The sequence below is a fragment of the Vicugna pacos genome, unplaced genomic scaffold, assembly GCF_048564905.1.
Source record: "Vicugna pacos unplaced genomic scaffold, VicPac4 scaffold_112, whole genome shotgun sequence".
NCBI lineage: Eukaryota > Metazoa > Chordata > Mammalia > Artiodactyla > Camelidae > Vicugna > Vicugna pacos.
The window spans coordinates 648314-665470 of record NW_027328792.1 but is presented as its reverse complement, the minus strand read 5'-3'; the positions used below and the strand labels follow the sequence as shown (position 1 = coordinate 665470).

The 17157-nt window shown below is 47.0% G+C and overlaps 1 protein-coding gene and 1 long non-coding RNA gene across 2 annotated transcripts in view; both read left to right on the top strand.

The window, feature by feature from the left end:
* The window catches only part of LOC140694925 (uncharacterized), a 92423-nt gene that overhangs the window by 63237 nt on the left and 12029 nt on the right, over nt 1-17157 (top strand). The gene's annotated exons all lie outside the window — the stretch shown is intronic.
* Nucleotides 8179-17072, top strand: LOC140694921 (uncharacterized). The gene is made up of 7 exons (XM_072957925.1): nt 8179-8283; nt 8440-8560; nt 9139-9217; nt 14323-14510; nt 14709-14907; nt 15504-15570; nt 16483-17072. Exons 2-7 carry the CDS (start codon nt 8471-8473, stop codon nt 16805-16807), a joined length of 948 nt encoding a protein of 315 aa, XP_072814026.1. The 5' UTR covers nt 8179-8283; nt 8440-8470; the 3' UTR covers nt 16808-17072.

Here is a 17157-nt window from a genome sequence, read left to right as displayed (position 1 = left end):
CACTTTTCCACAATGGCTCCACCAAACTGTATCCCCACCACAGTGCAGGTGTGTTCCCAATTCTCCGCAGACTTTCCAGTATTTATTGTCAGTGAACTTCTGAATGATGGCTATTCTGACTGGTGAGAGGTGATACTTGATTGCAGTTTTGATTTGCATTTCTCTGATAATGATAATGAATATTTTTTTATGTGGCTACTGGCCATTTGTACGTCTTCATTGGAGAAATGTTTCTTTAGGACTTCTGCCAATTTTTGAATTGAATTGTTTGTTTTTCTTTCTTATTAAGTGTAAAAGCTGTTTACATATTCTGGGAATTAAGCCCCTAGCAGTTTCATTTATTGTAAATATTTTCTCCCATTCCATAGGTTGGTTGTCTTTTTGTTTTGCTTACTGTTTCCATAGCTGTGCAAAAGCTTGTAAGTTTAATTAGATCCCTCTTGTATATTTTTGGTTGTTTTTCTATTGCTTGAGTAGACTGCTCTAGGAAAACATTGCTGAGATGTATGTCAGATGTTTTGCCTATGGTTGCTTCTAAGAGGTTTATAGTGTCTTGTCTACATGTTTAAGTCTTTAACACATTTTGTATTCATTTTTGTATATTCTGTGAGGGAGTAGTCTAACTTCAATGATTTACATGCAGCTGTTAAGTTTTCCCTACACCATTTGCTGAAGAGGCTGTCTTTACTCCATTGTATGTTCTCACCTCCTTTGTCAAAGTTTCAATGACCAAAAGTTTGTGGGCCTATTCTTGGTAAATGTGTTTATCCGTTCATTGATGGATGGATATTGTTAGTAACTTTTGGCTACTCTGAATGATACTGCTATGAATATTGATGTGAAATTTTTTATGAGAATATGTTTTCATTCTGTTGGCTGTACATTTGCCCCGCCATATCTGTAGTTTCCACTACATGAATCCAGATGGTTGATTGTAAAGGGACTCGAACATCCTTGGATTATGGTATCCAGGGTGTGGGGTTCCTGAAACCAACCCCCCAAGGATATTGAGAGATGACTCTATATGTAGGAGTGGAATTGCTGAGACATATAACTCTAAGCTTTTGAGGAAATACCAGACTTCTCCAAAGAAGCTGCAACATTGTTCCTTTCCCCTGGCCGCATATGAGGTTTCTCTGCCTCCTGAACGACATTTGTTATTGTCCATGTTTTGGTTATAACCATCCTAGTGGGTGTAAAATGAGATCTCATTTTGTTTTTGACTTCCCTAGTGATGCTGAGCATCTTTTCATATGATTATTGGCCATTTGTATATCTATTTAAATTCGTGGTAAATTTAAAAATTGGGTGTATTTTTTTGTATTGTTCAGTTGTAAGCATTCGTTATATATCCTGGATACTACTCTCTTATTAGATACATGCTTTGCAAAATTTTTCTTCTATTCTGCACATTGTCCTTTAACTATATTTTTTTAAACATTAAAACAATTTCTTTACAAGGGAGGTAGTTTGATGTAAAGATTTATTTTATTTTTTTGCAAAGCACGCACTCTCTGACTTGAGATACCCTTTTCCCCTGTCATTTCACTTTCTTGATGATGTCCTTTGTAAGAAAAAGGTTTTAGTTTTGATGAAGTCCAGTTTATCTGCTTTTTCCTTCTATCACTTGTGCTCTTGGTTTTGTATCTAGGAAACCAAAGCCTATCCTAGGCCCACAAAGATTTATACTGTGTCTTCTTTTAGAAAGTTTATAGGTTTAATTTTTACATTTCTGTCTGTGATCTATTTTCAATTAATTTTATTTGTTATATAAAATATGGGTGTTCAGATTCCAGATTGATTCTTTTGCCTGCAGATACCCAGCTGTCCCTGAACCATTAGTTGAATAGACTATTCTTTCAATGGAGTGTTTTTGGCCCCCTAGTGGAAAAGTGTCTGTAAATGTAAGTTTTTCCCCGTGGGTTTTTATTGTGTCTCTTAGACTTATTTATCCAAACTTATGCCAGTATCATACTGACTTAGTACTATAGCATTTTAGTACACTTTAAAGTGAGTCCTCCAACTTTACTCTTCTTTTTCAAGGTTGTTTTTGCTGTCCTGGGCCCCTTGCACGTCCATGTGAATTTTGGGATCAGTTTTTCAATTTTGCATAGAAGTCAGCTGGAATTTTGATAGGGATTCCACTGAATATATAGTTCACTTTGAGGATTCTTAACATTTTTAATAATATTGTCAAACATTCCATGAAAATGGGATGTCTTCCATATATGTAGATCTTTTAAAATTTATTCTGGTGATACTTCAAAAAGTTCAATGTACAAATCTTGTAAATTTTTGTTAAATGTATCTCTCACTTTATTTTTAATGCTGTTGTAAATGGAAAGGCTGAATTTCTTATGGGTGGGACTATGTATCAATCTTCTTATTTGTAGAATTCCTTCACAACAAATACCCTTGGTATATATTTGCTACATAAATCTATCCACAACTATTCCCCGCCCCGTGTTATAAGAAACCAAGACCCAAGGTAAGCTACTTGAAAACACCTATGTGGAAGTGAGAAATGAGACCCTTGGGTGGGTCTTTGTGCAGATGATACTGAGAGCTTATTCTGAATGGCTTCTTCTTAATTACTTTTAAACAACCCTTTCAGTGTATTTAGTCAGATACATTAAGATTATGCCCTTTTGATGTGCGGAGTAGCTAAGACTATAATTTTCAAATAAATTCTAGTGAGAGTGTTGTACTTGAAACCTAATTTGCATCAATCTTTGAAGATTTATGTTTCAGGAGCTTTGACTAAAGAACAACTGTCTTTATTCTATAATGAGAACTAAATGCTCAAGCAACATGTAAGAGTTTGAGCAAACTGCCCCCGCCCCGTAGTGCTGGGTGGCTGCAGCTGTAACTGGAGTCAGCACTTACCTCTCCCAGTATGCTTGTGCTGATCTGCTCAAAGTGGTTCGTCCAACAGTTTGTCAGTAGTCTGTTGGACAAAGTCATAAAACATTGATTGAAGGTTGCTAGAATGCAATATATTCTTATTAATATTAAGTAAGCACATATTGAATGCTTACTGTATGATGGAATTGTCCCTCAGCCTCACATGAATATTATTTCTCTTGAAACCTCACATATTTCCTTGTTATTCTCACTTTACAGATAAGGAGACTGAGAATTAGGTCTTCTCTCTTTGGGGGGAGCTCATTATTAATGATGGGCAGTTGTAAGGAAAAAGATATTGATTCATCATGAGAAAACATTTTTGTGAGAGTCAGCAATGAAGAAGATGAACACTGAAGAAGGTGATCATTGTTCGAGTGAGACAAGCCCTGGGTTGTGCGGAGTCAGCATCCCTGTCCTAGACACGGCACGTGTAGAGCTGCGTGGTGGGTGAGGCGGCGCGGCCGTGCAGGGAAAGCGGATGCTGGGGCCTTAGGCTGTGCTCAGGCCTGGTTGGGCTTTCTCCTAAGGGGAGTGAACCATCATTGACAGATTTTAAGTAGGAGAGTGGGGTGCTCTCATAGTTCATATTTGTCTTCTAGAATGTTTGGAAACATTTAGAAGGCTTGGCAGGAGATGATGTGATGAGTCAGAGTAGGGTGGCTGCGAGGTGTAGCAGTGTCCAATTTTCAAGTGGTTTTCAGGCCCAGGCTTGTGGCTTAGTAGCCGTGTCAGTTTGAATGACGCACGCAAGGAAGTGAAACAATTTATCTAATCAGTTGAAGCAGTGATGTACCCAATTCCCAGGACTATTGTGGAGATCCAGTGAGATACACTGTGCAGTGTGCAGCGTGGTCTCCAGCAGAGGGTCAGTGCTGAGTGAGTGCCAGTGAGTATCTGGTAGGTCAGTTGAGGGTAGTGGGACTCGGTGTCTGAGGATATCTGGTCCCTGAAGGAGGGGTCCATTCACATCTGTGAGTGATGGGCCTGAGTTGGGAGACGCAGGGAGACCTTACCCTCCGACCAGGGGCCCTGGTAAGGACGGCTATGGGAGGAACACCGTGAAGTCAGCTCTTTGCATGTGGAGTTGGAGCTGCCTTTGAGACAACTAACTGCAGTGTCACGAGCTTAAAGAGGAGATCTGGGCCCAGGTTGTGCATTTTCCTAAAATCTCAACTCCTAAGGACGCCGAAGTATTGATCACTGAACGTGAAGTCATACTTTAAAGGACAAACGAATAGTAGTATTATCTCTGTCATCAAAGCTCACGTCTATTTATTCATCACTCACTTTGCTAATTGGGTACTTACAGAGCTCACTTCACCGTCCTCCCGTGGGCTCAGGCTCCACAGAAAAGAGCTGGTGAGACTCCCTCTTTTCTAGAATAAGACACATTTAGCTTGTAGACTTCTGTACCTCGCCAGACTTAGGAAATTAGTTTGTTGGTTTAATTGTATTTTCTGTTGGCCATGTCCTGACAGGAGAGAAATTTTACCTCATGGTCATGTTTCAATTAGCTGTTACTGAGAATTGCTGATCTGATACATAGTGTATGTATTACATTAACTTTGTAGAGTAGTTATCATTTTTCTGTCTTTGCCCTTTAATTTTGTTTGCCCCTTCAGTGTTCTATTCTTTTTGGGGCCTTATTTTTTTTTAATTAAAAAATGTCTGTTAGCAGTTAAGAAAAAAAAAGCACAGAAAAAATGCACATGAGAACTAAATTTAGAAAATGTCTAGTGTGTTTTCTGTCTCGGCAATGGAGGGTACTAGAAACTCCTGAAAACCTTCATTACACAAGTTCCTTAAAATGCTGATTGAGAAATAAAACCTTCCTTCCTCATCTTTCAAGCTGCACAACTCATTGTCAAGAAAGTGAGGGAAAATTCTCAGAAGCCAAGACAAACGAGAAAGCAGGGTTTCTGAGAGATACGTGAGCGTTAGAAGCCGTGGTGTGCTGGTTGGCTCCTGAACTGATTTTCAGTTGCCTTGACAGGAGGGAGGGATGTGAGCCCCAGACCTCTCACACTAGGAGTTGGATGGGTGATCATATAATGGGCCAAGCCCATCCTGAGAATCTTGCTTTACTAAAGGGTGAAATAGGAAAAAAAAATTCCTCAAAACAAGAAAGTAAGAAAAGTCAATTTTGTTGGAAGAGGGGAAAAATAACAAATCCAAAGTAAGGATATAGTTTAAAGCTGTTCTGGCATGAGAGTGACCACAAACTCCTGGCAGAAAAGCACAGCTACTCCTTGATTGATAAGTTGTATTTTGAATGAATCAGTGAACAGCTATTCCGAAAAAGGCCTCCAGAGTCTTGTGGATCAAGATACTGGACAGCAAACACCTCTCTTCCAAGGTCTCATTCAAATAACCAGAAAGGTTTTAAAGGAAACTAACAATAATCTGAGTTGTATTTATTGACATTACTATATGCTAAGAATTCAGAGGTGACTATGGAGTTGTCTCCTATTTTATGGACCTTATTTTCTCTTTGGGGAGAAAAATGACATAGTTGGGTATCTTGGTGGAGGGAGGTGTTAGTCTGTTGCAATTAGCCAGGAGAGGAGATTAAGAAAACAGTGAAAGATCGGTGAACTTTTTAGCTGAGGACAGTCTTGTTCACTTGGCTTTTAATTGCAGGCTCAATGAGCTGTCACTGGAGGGAATAGATCTTACGGAGGATGGACTTAGCTCAGGCCTCTTTTGAATGGACAAGTGAACCTGGAAAAAGACAGTCAAATCTGTGCAGACATTAAAGTTCACTTGAACGTGCTGCATCCCTGAGCCAAAGATAGGACAAATATGCAGCAATTCTTGAGGACAGAAGAGTGGTTTTTAAGGTTCTCCAAGAATGAATCCCATGGAACCGAGATGGCCAGTTGTCAAACTGAGACTTTGTTCTTTGGACGGTGTACCCAGCAAGGGTATTGGCCTTTTATATGTTTCCATTTGTCTTTAATACATGTCTGTTGATGAGGACATGGGCACAAATGTTTGACACCTTGTCGAGGCGATTTTGGATACCTGCCTAGAAGCACGGGCACAGTTGTGGCTGCTTCATACATCTTGCAGCCCATCCCTTTCCCCGGCTCCGTGATCACGGCAGAGTGGTTCCTTGTTGACCTGTCCGTTTCCTCTGTGACATCATAACCCATGAAAAGACCGGAGCATATTAACTTGGCTTTGTTAAAGTCAAAGAAACAGATCAAATATGGAGTCAGATTTGTTCTTTCCTATTTCAGTAGTACCATGGAGATGGCAGTTTGGGCAGCTTTTTGTAGTGTCCTGGAGGTTTTCTCTCTCAGCTTCTGGGTGCCTCTATTGAAAACCCTTCATTGCTGTCTGGCCTGCTGGTAATGCACACTGCCTGTTTTGCCCTGAAGATGTGTTCTGTTTATAAACTCATCTCTACTCCTTGGAAAACAACTCAAGAAAAACTCAGTTGGTTTTCCACCAGCCATGGGCAGGGGTGAGGTAAACCGTGTTATTATTTCATAAAATAATAGTAATAATAGTAATAGTCATAGTAGTAGTACTTGTAGTAATAGTAATAATAATAATAATAATAATAATAATAATAATAATAATAATAATAATAATAATATTAATAGAAGTCTTAAAACAGGACAGAGCACATTGGAGAGAGTCAAAAAATGCTTTCTGGCTTAAATCAAAAGTGATGACTAATGATTCCATGGCTGCTGTATTTGCTAAGCTAATTACTCCTTTGCTCCATTACACATTTCTTTTATCTGAAAAAGAAATACAAGGAAATGGTTTAAAAAAAACTCAGAGAACAAAAATACACAAGTGAAAGAAGTTTTCCCTCATCCTCTGTTCTTTCAGCCCTCTCTGGAGATGCCTCTGTTTACTATCCTTTGGGTGCTTTTCCAGATATGCTTTGCACATTCCCACCTATGTATGTAAATTCCTTTAAAATTTTAGTTATTTTTAACTTAAAGGGGTTTAAATCCTCAAGTGGCATCTGGCCGGGTAATATAACAGAACAAATCTGACTCCATATTAGATTTGTTCCTTTGAATTTAACCCTATGCTCTGTCACCTAGGCTTCATCTTGCTTGTAAAACAATGTTGCCTAGAGCCTGAAATAAACAGGAGACCCTATTCTGAAGGCTCTGACCTTTACGGATATTTAACACTTTTTCATTCATTAAAAGATAGCAAATTGCAGAATAGAAAATAACGTTTCTTTTGTTGGAGGTTTACAGGGATCTGACCCACGCAGATAGCTGCAAGAAGAAAGGATTCTAACAAGAAGGAATTCCTACACTAAGAAGTTTGCACTAACCAAGCACATAGGAAAGGAGCCTGAATTGTGACTTGGGGAGATGGTTTTCCAGGACATTAGTTTGCCATCTAGGTCTACAGAAACTTGCTATTCCATGCCCCAACATCTGGTCTCCCAACTTATTGGCCTGTCCTGCACTGAGGAGAATTAATTTCGACTTGGTAACACTCCTATCTACCTAGAAAGCTGGGCACTGGAGCTGAGTGTTATGGAAACAGGCCAGCCAAGACAAAAGCACCAATCGGAGTGTTGGAGTACTCAGAATTATTATGCCGGTGGGCTCAGAGGGGCTTCGGCTCCGAAGTTTTGAGTACCTCCAAGACGTGCACATGAGGTTTTAAAGGCTTAGTTACAAGTAAGGGGGCATTAGCCAATAAGGCTCAAAGAACAAAAAGCAAGGAATAAGTACACTGGAGCTTATCAATTTGTAACAGATCACATTACTGACACTTGTTGAGCTTGGAATTACGAGTTAGGTTGTTAGGCCAATAAACTGACACTAAACTTCAGATTTACGAGATAGCCCAGCATAATTTAGATCAGTAAACTGACACTTATCACACTTAGATTTGTGACTTAGCTTGTTAGCCCAGCTGGACTTTTCCTTCACATGAGGACAGCTCTCCCACACCCAGGGAACTACTGTGAGCCCTTGATGTTTCCACTAGGGTGGGGTATGGTTTACCCAGGAGGGATGGGGACTATGCACCAACACTCAGGCAGTCTGCTCTGTCTGGGGCTCTGATCTTGTACCATCCCGCTCCCCGCCAGCCCAACACCTGGGACAGTGGAGCTAAGGCAGAGATCCTGCCTGCCTGTTTCCCAGCGTGTAAAAGGGGAATATGTGCTCTTCCCAAGGTAGTTCTGAGCGACAACACCTGCGGGTGCTTGGTTCTCAGAGCAACAGAAAACCCAGCTCCGCGTGGGGGCAACGGGTGTGATCTCCCTAGGGTTTCTGCAGAAGCATCGGACGGAGGGTTGGATCACGGTGGTAAAATTGAGCTGCGGGGCTTGAAGGGTAACAGAAGGGTACAGAGGCAGGTCTGCCGCCTAGGGGTGCCCCAGAGGTAAAGCTTTTTTTCTCCAACTCCTCTAAGACCCTCCCTTCTCCAGATCCCTTCCTTCTCTCTGCTCATCCTGTCCATCTGTATCCCTCCAATTTTCCCGTCCTCTCCACCCGCTCCCATCTTCTCCCTCCCTCGCTGTCCCACCTTCTCTCACAGAACCCAGAGAGGATCGCTGGCCCTCCTGCGCATGCGCAGTCAGTGCCAAGTGGTCCGCTGGTTGGGAGCTCCATATCCGAGCCGGGGATCGGGCCCAAAGGCTTCTCAACTACGTCGCCCGGTAGGCCTTTGGTTCCTGCCTGGGGTCGGGGCCTCTGACTGTGGAAGTGCAAGGTGGGGGGCTCCTGGGAAAGGGGTCAGGCGGCTGCGGGAGGGCGGTCCGCCTGTCACAGACCCCAAGGGCGCTAGTCAGCCCGTGTTCAGATGAATTGCTCAGGCCAGACCCCTCTGCCAGCGCCACCTGCCCCGGCGTCCCGGCCACAGTGTCCAGGGCCTGGTGTGCACCTGCCATCTCTCACCCAGCCGGGATCCACTCAGTCCGCGGCTGGCGTCCCCTTCCCCTCTCCCTCCCGCTAGTCCTCTCCTCCCGGGCTTCCTCTTCTCGTCCGGCGGCCCGTCCCCGCCCCTGGGCGGGCTGTGTCCCGGGCGGGCGGGGTCTGCGGACCCGGACGGGGGCGGGCGCTTGGGACTGTGGCTGGGGCTGTCCTCCGAGCGAGGCTGCAGCCCGCGTCCCCCTCCCCGCTTTCCCTGCCCCGCGACCCCGGGGCTGCCCTGCTCTCCCTTTCCCGCTCCCTGAGGACCAGCTCTGTGGCGTGGGCGCTGCTACCTGGGCTGAAAGCCTCCGGCTCTAACGCCCAGCTTCTCCTGGTGGAGTCGGGAAAAGGGAGCGTCACTGCTAAGCGAGGTTCTGTCTCCCCCCTCCATGTTTCTGCCTCAGGTAAGTACCTTGAACACTTTCAGGTGTTATGATGGCGGTGCTTGTTGATGTCACGTGTTTTTATAGTGAGAGGGATTGCAGTGGTGAAAGCAGGGCTTGGTTCTGTTAAAAATGTGCTGAAGGCATGAGGCTGTGACATCCTCCTTCCTTCCCTCTCCCAGGGTGAAAGGAGTGATCCTCGATTTTCAAAAGATAGTTACAGTCCCTAACTAGCCCAGCCCAGCTATTGTGCGTTAACAGGAACAGCACCACCAGAGGCCTTGGAGACCCAGGGATATTGCAGTCCTAAAGTGCTCCTGGCAGAGTTTGGCTTGTTTAGGTTTTTTGTTTTTCTTAAATTGTGGGACAGACTAGTGTATAAACTGAAAAATAATTGTCAAGAAATAATTTTCATAGGACAGTTTTATTGTGATATAGTTCACAAACCATGAATTCCATCCATTTAAATGGTACAATTCAGCAGCTTTTTGCATATTCACAGTGGTGCATCCATTATTATTCCAGAACGTTTTCATCACTTCAGAAAGAGCAGTGGAAATGAATGACCTATCCACCCCTCCCAAGTGGTGGTTCTAAAGAAATTTCTTGGCTATTCCTGACCATAAATTAACTTGTTATATTCCAAGAAAAATCTGGTAGGAATTCTAACCAGAATTGAAATGAATCTGTCTATCAAAACAGGAAGAATTTATACCTTTATGGCATAAACTTCTTCTACCCATGAATATATCTGGGACCCTATCTTTTCATCTGACCAGAGCCTGGCCCATGTGAAGTTCTCACTACTTTTTGGGCTTGTGAATGATGAGATTCTATACATCGTTAGTTGCAACTGTAGCCTTTCACAGAAGAGAAAAGTAACCTCAGTGAAGCAAGTGACTCTCTGATGGTCAGAAAGAGTGACAGCCAGTGCTGGAGTGATCCAGTGGACTTGGTGTTTGCAGCTAGATTTCTCGACCACCTACAGTTAAGGGGATTAGAGAGTTCTTTTATTTTTTCTTAATGGCGTTGCATTTATTTTTACTTATTTTTTAAAATTATTTTTTATTTAAGTGTAGTCAATTTACAATGTTATTTTCAAGTGTGCAGCAGAGATTCAGTTATAAACATATGCATATGTATATATATATGTTTTAGATTGTTTTTAGTATAAATCACTACAAGAAATTGAATATAGTTCCCTGTGTTATATAGCAGGCCCTTGTCATTTATTTTATATTTACTAATTTGTATCTGTTAATCCCCCCTTTCCTGCCTGCTAAACACAGTTTGCATTCTATGTCCATGTGTCCATTACTAGGAGCACCGTTTTTCCTAGTAATATATGCTCTTTTGCTGCTTTCAGTTTCAGTAATTCCATCTTATCTGTGGGCGCTTTTCTTCTGGTGGCCTTAATGTGGTTTGCACACGTGGTAATAGAGATCTGTATTTGGGAGAACCCCAGGCCTCGTGTAGTCCCTGGTACAGAGTGCCCACTGAATTGATGCTTGAACTGGGAAAAAAGCACAGTAAATGTTGGAATTTCCACTATGTTTGAGAATTCTATAACCTCTTTTGACAAACTTAATATTGGCTGCACCCATTCTGGGTAATTTGGTGGAAATTCATGTTATGGTGGTGAAGAGACGGGGCCTTGTATGCTTCTTCTCTTTCTGTTTTCTAACACTCATTCTCCTGGGCCTTCCAGATCCTCCCCTAGAAGTGCCAGGTCTGGCTTGGTGCTGCACTGAGGCAATATTTGTTAATAAGGCCCTTTCCTCATCTCTTCTGAGCCTCCGGTTTTTTCTCTGCACAATGAGGGCTTAGACTAGATAACTACTTTTCAGTTTCTTTTAAAGCCATGTTTCCTTTGAGAAACAGAAAATGCAAATCTCTCCTCTCAAACCAACCCTTTAGATTTTGAAAAGTCCTCCAAGGAGTGACATAGCTCTTTGTGGAAAATGAATGTGATTGTGATTCCAGGTGACACAGAAAAGACTCTTCAGAGATTGATTGCAGGGAGAGGGCAGGAAAGGGGCAGTATGTCACACTTTCTAGTGTGAGCACTGGAGCAGGGGCTTGGATTTAAATACGGTGTCTGACGCGGCCTCTCTCTAATCTTGTAGAATGTGATAAACTTCTCTACCTCAGTTTCTTGATGTGTCAAGTTGGGGTGATAATATTTTAAGGCTTTTGTGAAACATTATGCACATAAGCCATTTGTGTATGGGTAGAAACAAGACCTGCTAGGGATTCAGGGATTTGTTTAAAAAAAAAAATCTTGTCCATAGCACTCTGTCTGTGTGTATTTAGTAGTTCCTGAAGGGTGAGGGTGAGTCTAAAGTCCATCGTGGGACAGGTGGCCCATGGTTCTCTGTGCCCCTGAATGCCCCCTCCTCCCCAGTCCTCTTCCTCAGTCCAGGATGAAGTTCCCTAGTAGATTTACTCAGAGGTCTTGTGAAAATGGCTATTCATTTTATTGTTTCACCAAGAAGGGCTGCCATCATGACCTCAGCCCTCCCCGGCCGCCACACCAACCCGGATCCCACCCCGGTCCATGTCCACTGGCCCCGCCAACGGCGCTGCCGTACGTTTACCGTCTGTGAGACGCCGCCCCAGAAAGGATGTCGGCCGCCGACTGACGCGGCCAGAACTAGTGGCCCGGCCAAGCAAGCCGCCATCCCCAGCAGCAAACACCGCCATGGCCCCGGGCAGCTGCACACTTCCGGAGCCCGCTGCCTGCCCCAGAAGCGCACGCCAGCCCGCGAGGAGCGCGGCGTCTTTATCCATGGCAACGCCGCGGGGCCCTCCCCTAGCGCTTGCGTCTGCGTCCTCCCGAGGCTAGACGTGCAAGGGCAGAACTTTCGGAGCCAATGGGAGCAAGGGCGCGGCCAGGACGGGGGTGGGGGGAGGCTTATGGGGCAGCTGGGCGGGGCCGGGGCGGGCGGGGCCGCGCGGAGGTCCTCAGCTGCAGGTGGCACCGGCCGGAGGCTGGGGCAATGCTGCCAACAGTGGGCGCGGCGGCGGGGCAGCGGGGCGGGGGCACCCTCACCTGTCTGTGTGCGGGGCTCAGCCTGGGCTCCGCGGCCTCCGCTTGCACCGGAAGTGGACCCAGGCTACCGGTGGGCAAGATAGAGGACTGAGCCCAGGCAGGCACGTCTGGCCAGGTAGGGCACCTGAAGTGCAGATCCGCCAGGCCGGCTGCCGGCCTTGAATACGCGCTGCTAGGCAGTTTCCAAGAAGACGGGATCTGTCCCAAGAGGGGAGGTAGGGCAGGGTGCCAGATGCCTGGTTGGGTGCGGTCTTACAGGAGAGCCACGTTGAGAGGGTGCAGAGCAGCCCCTGTGTTGGCGGGGCTAGGAATTTGGGGTATAGGGTGGGGATGATGTGTGCCATTCCCTGTGGTCTCCCAAAGAACTCGCACCCCCAAGCAAAGGACCCTGCTCCCTCCACCCTTCACTGCATCCCCTGCCTTCCCCAGCACCACCGCCCCTGCCCCCGGAGTGTCCCATGACCTCTCCCCACACCAGGCACCGTCCCTGTTACAGGTACTTATCTCCTGGTGGTTCCAGCCCAAGGGTGGGGGCTGTATCTAACCAGTTAGGATGCCTGGAGCCTTTGTATGAAACCTCAGACTATAATGCAGGCGTGCACAGAGGCCCCTCAAACAGGATTCCCTGCATTCCCTCCCCACCACGCACCCACAGCGCAGCTGCCACACCAGGCCAAGCCTGCAGGAGGACCGCTGTTCCCTCTCCTCCTGTCCCTGATCAAGAGTGCACCGCCCACACTGCTGGGTATTTAGTGGGCCTTAGAAGAGCAGCTGGTATTTTCATGGACAAATATTTGCTCTTTTGGGAAGAGTTGAGTGCAAAGGGATGTAGGGTATGCCTTTTCTGTTGTCCTGGAACTGGTGACTAGGATGCAAACTTAAGTCAAAGCAGTTTTTAGAGAGAGCCGCAATATATCTTACCCAAAGATCACTGTTCCCCTACAAAGGCAACACCACCTGGCGGGTGGGGTCCTGGTCCCTCTTTCTGGAGGTTGGGCTTTGCACCCTCCAGCTGGGACAGAGCCCGAAACAGCTCTGAACACGCTCCAACAGGCTTTCCCAGCACAAACTGCCTTTATTTTGAATCTGGCTGAAGGAAGCAGCTGAGAAATCTGGGTAAATCTTCCTGGGTGTAACCATGCCTTTTGTGCTGAATGAAAGAGCGGCTCTCCACATGCTAACAGCTTAGAACTGAATGTGTGTCGAAGCCTTCATGCATGTAGCATGTTGGGAACAGCGTTTCATGGTGAGGGGAACTCTATAACTTACATGTGTATGGGGAAGCCCTCACTCCAACAGGGTTTTCCTGCACAAACTGCCTTTATTTCGAAATTGGCTCTTGCTGAGAAATCTTGGTAAGTGTTCTTAAGTGTAGCCATGCCCATTATGCAGGATGAAAGAGCGGCTCTACACTTTTTCACATCTCAGAAATGAATGTGTGTTGAAGCCGTCATTCATGTAGCGTGTTGGGAACACAGAATTTAGTGGTGAGAACTATGTAAATTACATGTCTATGATGAAGCACTCTCTCGAGCCGGGTATTCCAGTGCATACTGCCTTTATTTCGAAACTGGCTTCTCAGAAGCCTGTGGTCTCCACTGCAGGTCTGTCTCCAAACCCAGGGCCAGCATGGTAACTCTGCTCCCCCTGTCTATTCTGGAAGTTCTAGGTGTCCTCCATGGCCCTTCCACCATTATGTTTTTGGAAAACCCTGCAGATGGAATGGGCCTGAGGACAGGAGAGCTGGATGCCAGAAGCCACTGCCCAGTGTGAGGCTCCTGGGAGGGGCATCTCCTCTCCGTGGGCTCTGATCTAACCTCCCCTCTCCCCCACCCCCACCCCTCTCCTCCTGCATTTCCTGATTGATCCCTGGATAATGGTCCATACCAGGAATGACCTGGGAGAGGTTTTATGAGTCTTTAAGTGGAAAAAAAAAAAGAAATCTTTAGACAAGTTACTGAAAGTAACTTCCAGCTTTACCGGGAAAGACCTCATTCCAATGTTTAAGGCTAGTTGACAGGGTGTCAAATTGCTTAACCACTCACATCTGAGCAAGTGCTACCTCTCTCTCCAGCTCCCCGCAGCATCCACCTGTGGCAACTTGGCCAAAAGAAGGCAAGAAAGCTCTTTCCCCTTGCCAGCACCAGCGTGGCTTTGGAGTCAGTGGAGGCTGAGAGAAAGAGCCCCGCCCTGAGGTTTGAGGGGCCTCCAGCCACAGCCAGAGGAGCGGGGGTTTTCAGAGTGGCCCAGCAGGGAAACCAGGCAAGGCCACCTGGCCCAAGTCTTCCCTGCCCAGAGAGCCCCATGAACTGCTTTGGGCCACACTCCCCGTTTGGGCCCCCTGCAAAAAGATACCACGGGAGCCACACCTGAGAAGGCAGAAGGACAGCCCTTTAGCCTGGGGTCCCAGCAGGTGTGTCCTGTGAGACCTGTGGCCACATAAGTTCCTTGTCTCTCCAGGTCACTGAAGGGACTGTGCTGGGCATCTTGGTGGTCAGGGACATGGGAACACCTCTAAACTCTGAAGAAGGACAGAGAGACTCTTCCTGGAAGCAAGGATTCCAGGGAGACACCTTGCCCAGAACTGGGGGACTGTGTCCTGAGCAGACCCCTGGGAGGCAATGTGGGGCTGTGGGGTCCTCTTCTGAGAAGGGAGCAGGTGAGTTTTCCGGGGGTGGGGTCCTGCTTTGTCCAGATATGTCCTTGTGTAAGACTCATTTACAAACACCTCCAAGTCCACCTAGGGGTGGCCCCAGAGGTGGGGGTAGAGGAGGAGAGTGAAGGGTGCAGACTTAGGGCCCCCTGAGCCACCCAGGGAGCCAAGGGTCAGTGGGAACATCTTGGGAGTCTAGTGCAGGGGTGGAGGACGAGCACTAAGAACATGCCAAGTCATGCAATAAAGTGACCCGTGACCACGAGACACAGGTGGCCGTACACCAAAAGAGGCAGATAGAAATTTAGACCCAGGATCTGAGAACCTTGAGAGGGGCTGGAGGGTCCCAGGAACCCTCAGGAACAGCTCTTCTAGGGGCACAGACATCCCAATACACACATTTCTCATGGAAGCTTTTTGGGGTGCAGAGTGAGTTACCAGGATCCTGAACTTAGTATGGAATCACGGTTCCTGGCAATAAATTGCTGTCATTTGTCCCTGGACATGCACAGGGGAGCTGACTGCTGTGGGGGTCACTGCAGGACTAGAATCTTCTGGTGTCTGCTCTGTGACCACAGAAACCCAGGGGGATTTCTCAACAGGAGAACCTGGAGACCATGCCTGCAAGGACCACCCTCATGGGATGGCCAAGGAGCTCGTGGTACCCAGGTCACCAAGTGACGAAGTTGTGAGGTTGCCTGGGGAATCGTGGGGGCATGTAGATTTCTGAGGTCAGCACGTGGGCCCAGCACTGCTGGATGGTCTGCACAAAGAGGGGCCTGCCCTCCTGATGATGGCTCTTAACACCTGCAGGGAAACTGCTCCCAGGGCTCCTGGAGGTCCATATTGAGAGTGTCCTGCCAGCCTTGTGGGGTCACCTTCCCCTGATGCAGAAGCAGACCTCTCTCCCTTGAGGCCCAGGGGACACCTGGCTCAGGTGCCACCTCTGTGCCCTGGACACGCAGAGCCCCAGAGCTCTGGCACAGCCTGGGGTGTGGTGGTGTCCGGGCAAGAAAGGCCCTGGGAAGGGGGTCATTCAAGGGCAGAGGCCACTCTGCAGGGATGCTGGACCTGGCAGCAATGCACTGCTTCAGTACTCCCTTGGGTTGGGTCTCCAACCTGTGGGATGGAAGGGCCACTCCTTCCTGTGTTGCAGTCGGGGGAACTAGATCCATCGTCAAGGTCAGCCCTGAAAATGGAGGCTGCGCTACCTCCATTCCTGGAAAGAAAATCAGTCCCCTCCAGTCCAGGTGATTCAGAAAGTCATTCAGCAATGTTCGGGGCCCCCACTTTAGGCTTTGAATTAGAGCTGAGCGGCTTAGGAGGCCAGATCCCTGACCGTGGCTCCAGGAGCAGGTTTTCTGCTGGGGGACAGGATCCTCACAAACACCTGTGTCTTTGTGGGACACTCCCCTCTGACAAGCTGGGAGGCAGGGTGCAGTTGTGGGAAATCGTGTTTACATGAGCAGAGGGCCACCATGTGGTGGGGGCACAGGAGACTGTGAGAATGAGTCCCACAGCCTTTCTGGAATCAAAAAACTGGCAAATGTGAAAAAGTGCATAATTTGTTTTATTGAACAGGCTGCTTATGTACGTTTGGAGGACCAGGTTCAATGACTCAGCATCCCTCCAGGACAATAGCCTCAAGAGAAGAACAGACAGAGCAGGAGGAGATCTGGGGTTTCTCCCAGGAATGAGGTGGAACAGGGATTTCTGCAGATTTGCAAGGAGTCCCCGACCACTGAGCATGGGGTTACAGCCCCACGAGACCCCTGTCATGTTTGGCTTGGGCTCTGGTTCTGGCCTGCTCATGTATTCTTCCAGCAGAGTTCCAGAAACTCAGAGGGTGGACTTAGAGGGGCTGCGTTTGGAACCTAGTGAGGAGTTGGAGGGTCCTTTATATTGAGTCCCTTCATCCTAATCACCGTAGCTGAAGCCCAACACCCCCCAGGCCCCCATGGTTGCCGTGGAGGGAGAACAAGCCTGGCAGGCGACCTAGGGGTCCCACTACTGTGTCCTTCCCTTGTCTTCGTTCCCTTTCACCCCGGAAGGTGTGATTGTCTCGTGTCATGGTGGCCTCCACAATGTCCCTCCCGGTAATCTCTCTTCTCCATCAGGTGGGGTTCCCAACCCCGCTCAGCCTTCTCTGCATGGATGCTGAAGGACCAGGCCCACCTGAAGTTCTGAGCTCGAGCAGTAAGGTGGAAACAAAGAAACCAATGGAAAAAAGAAGCAAGTGATTGTGGCAAAGCTCCC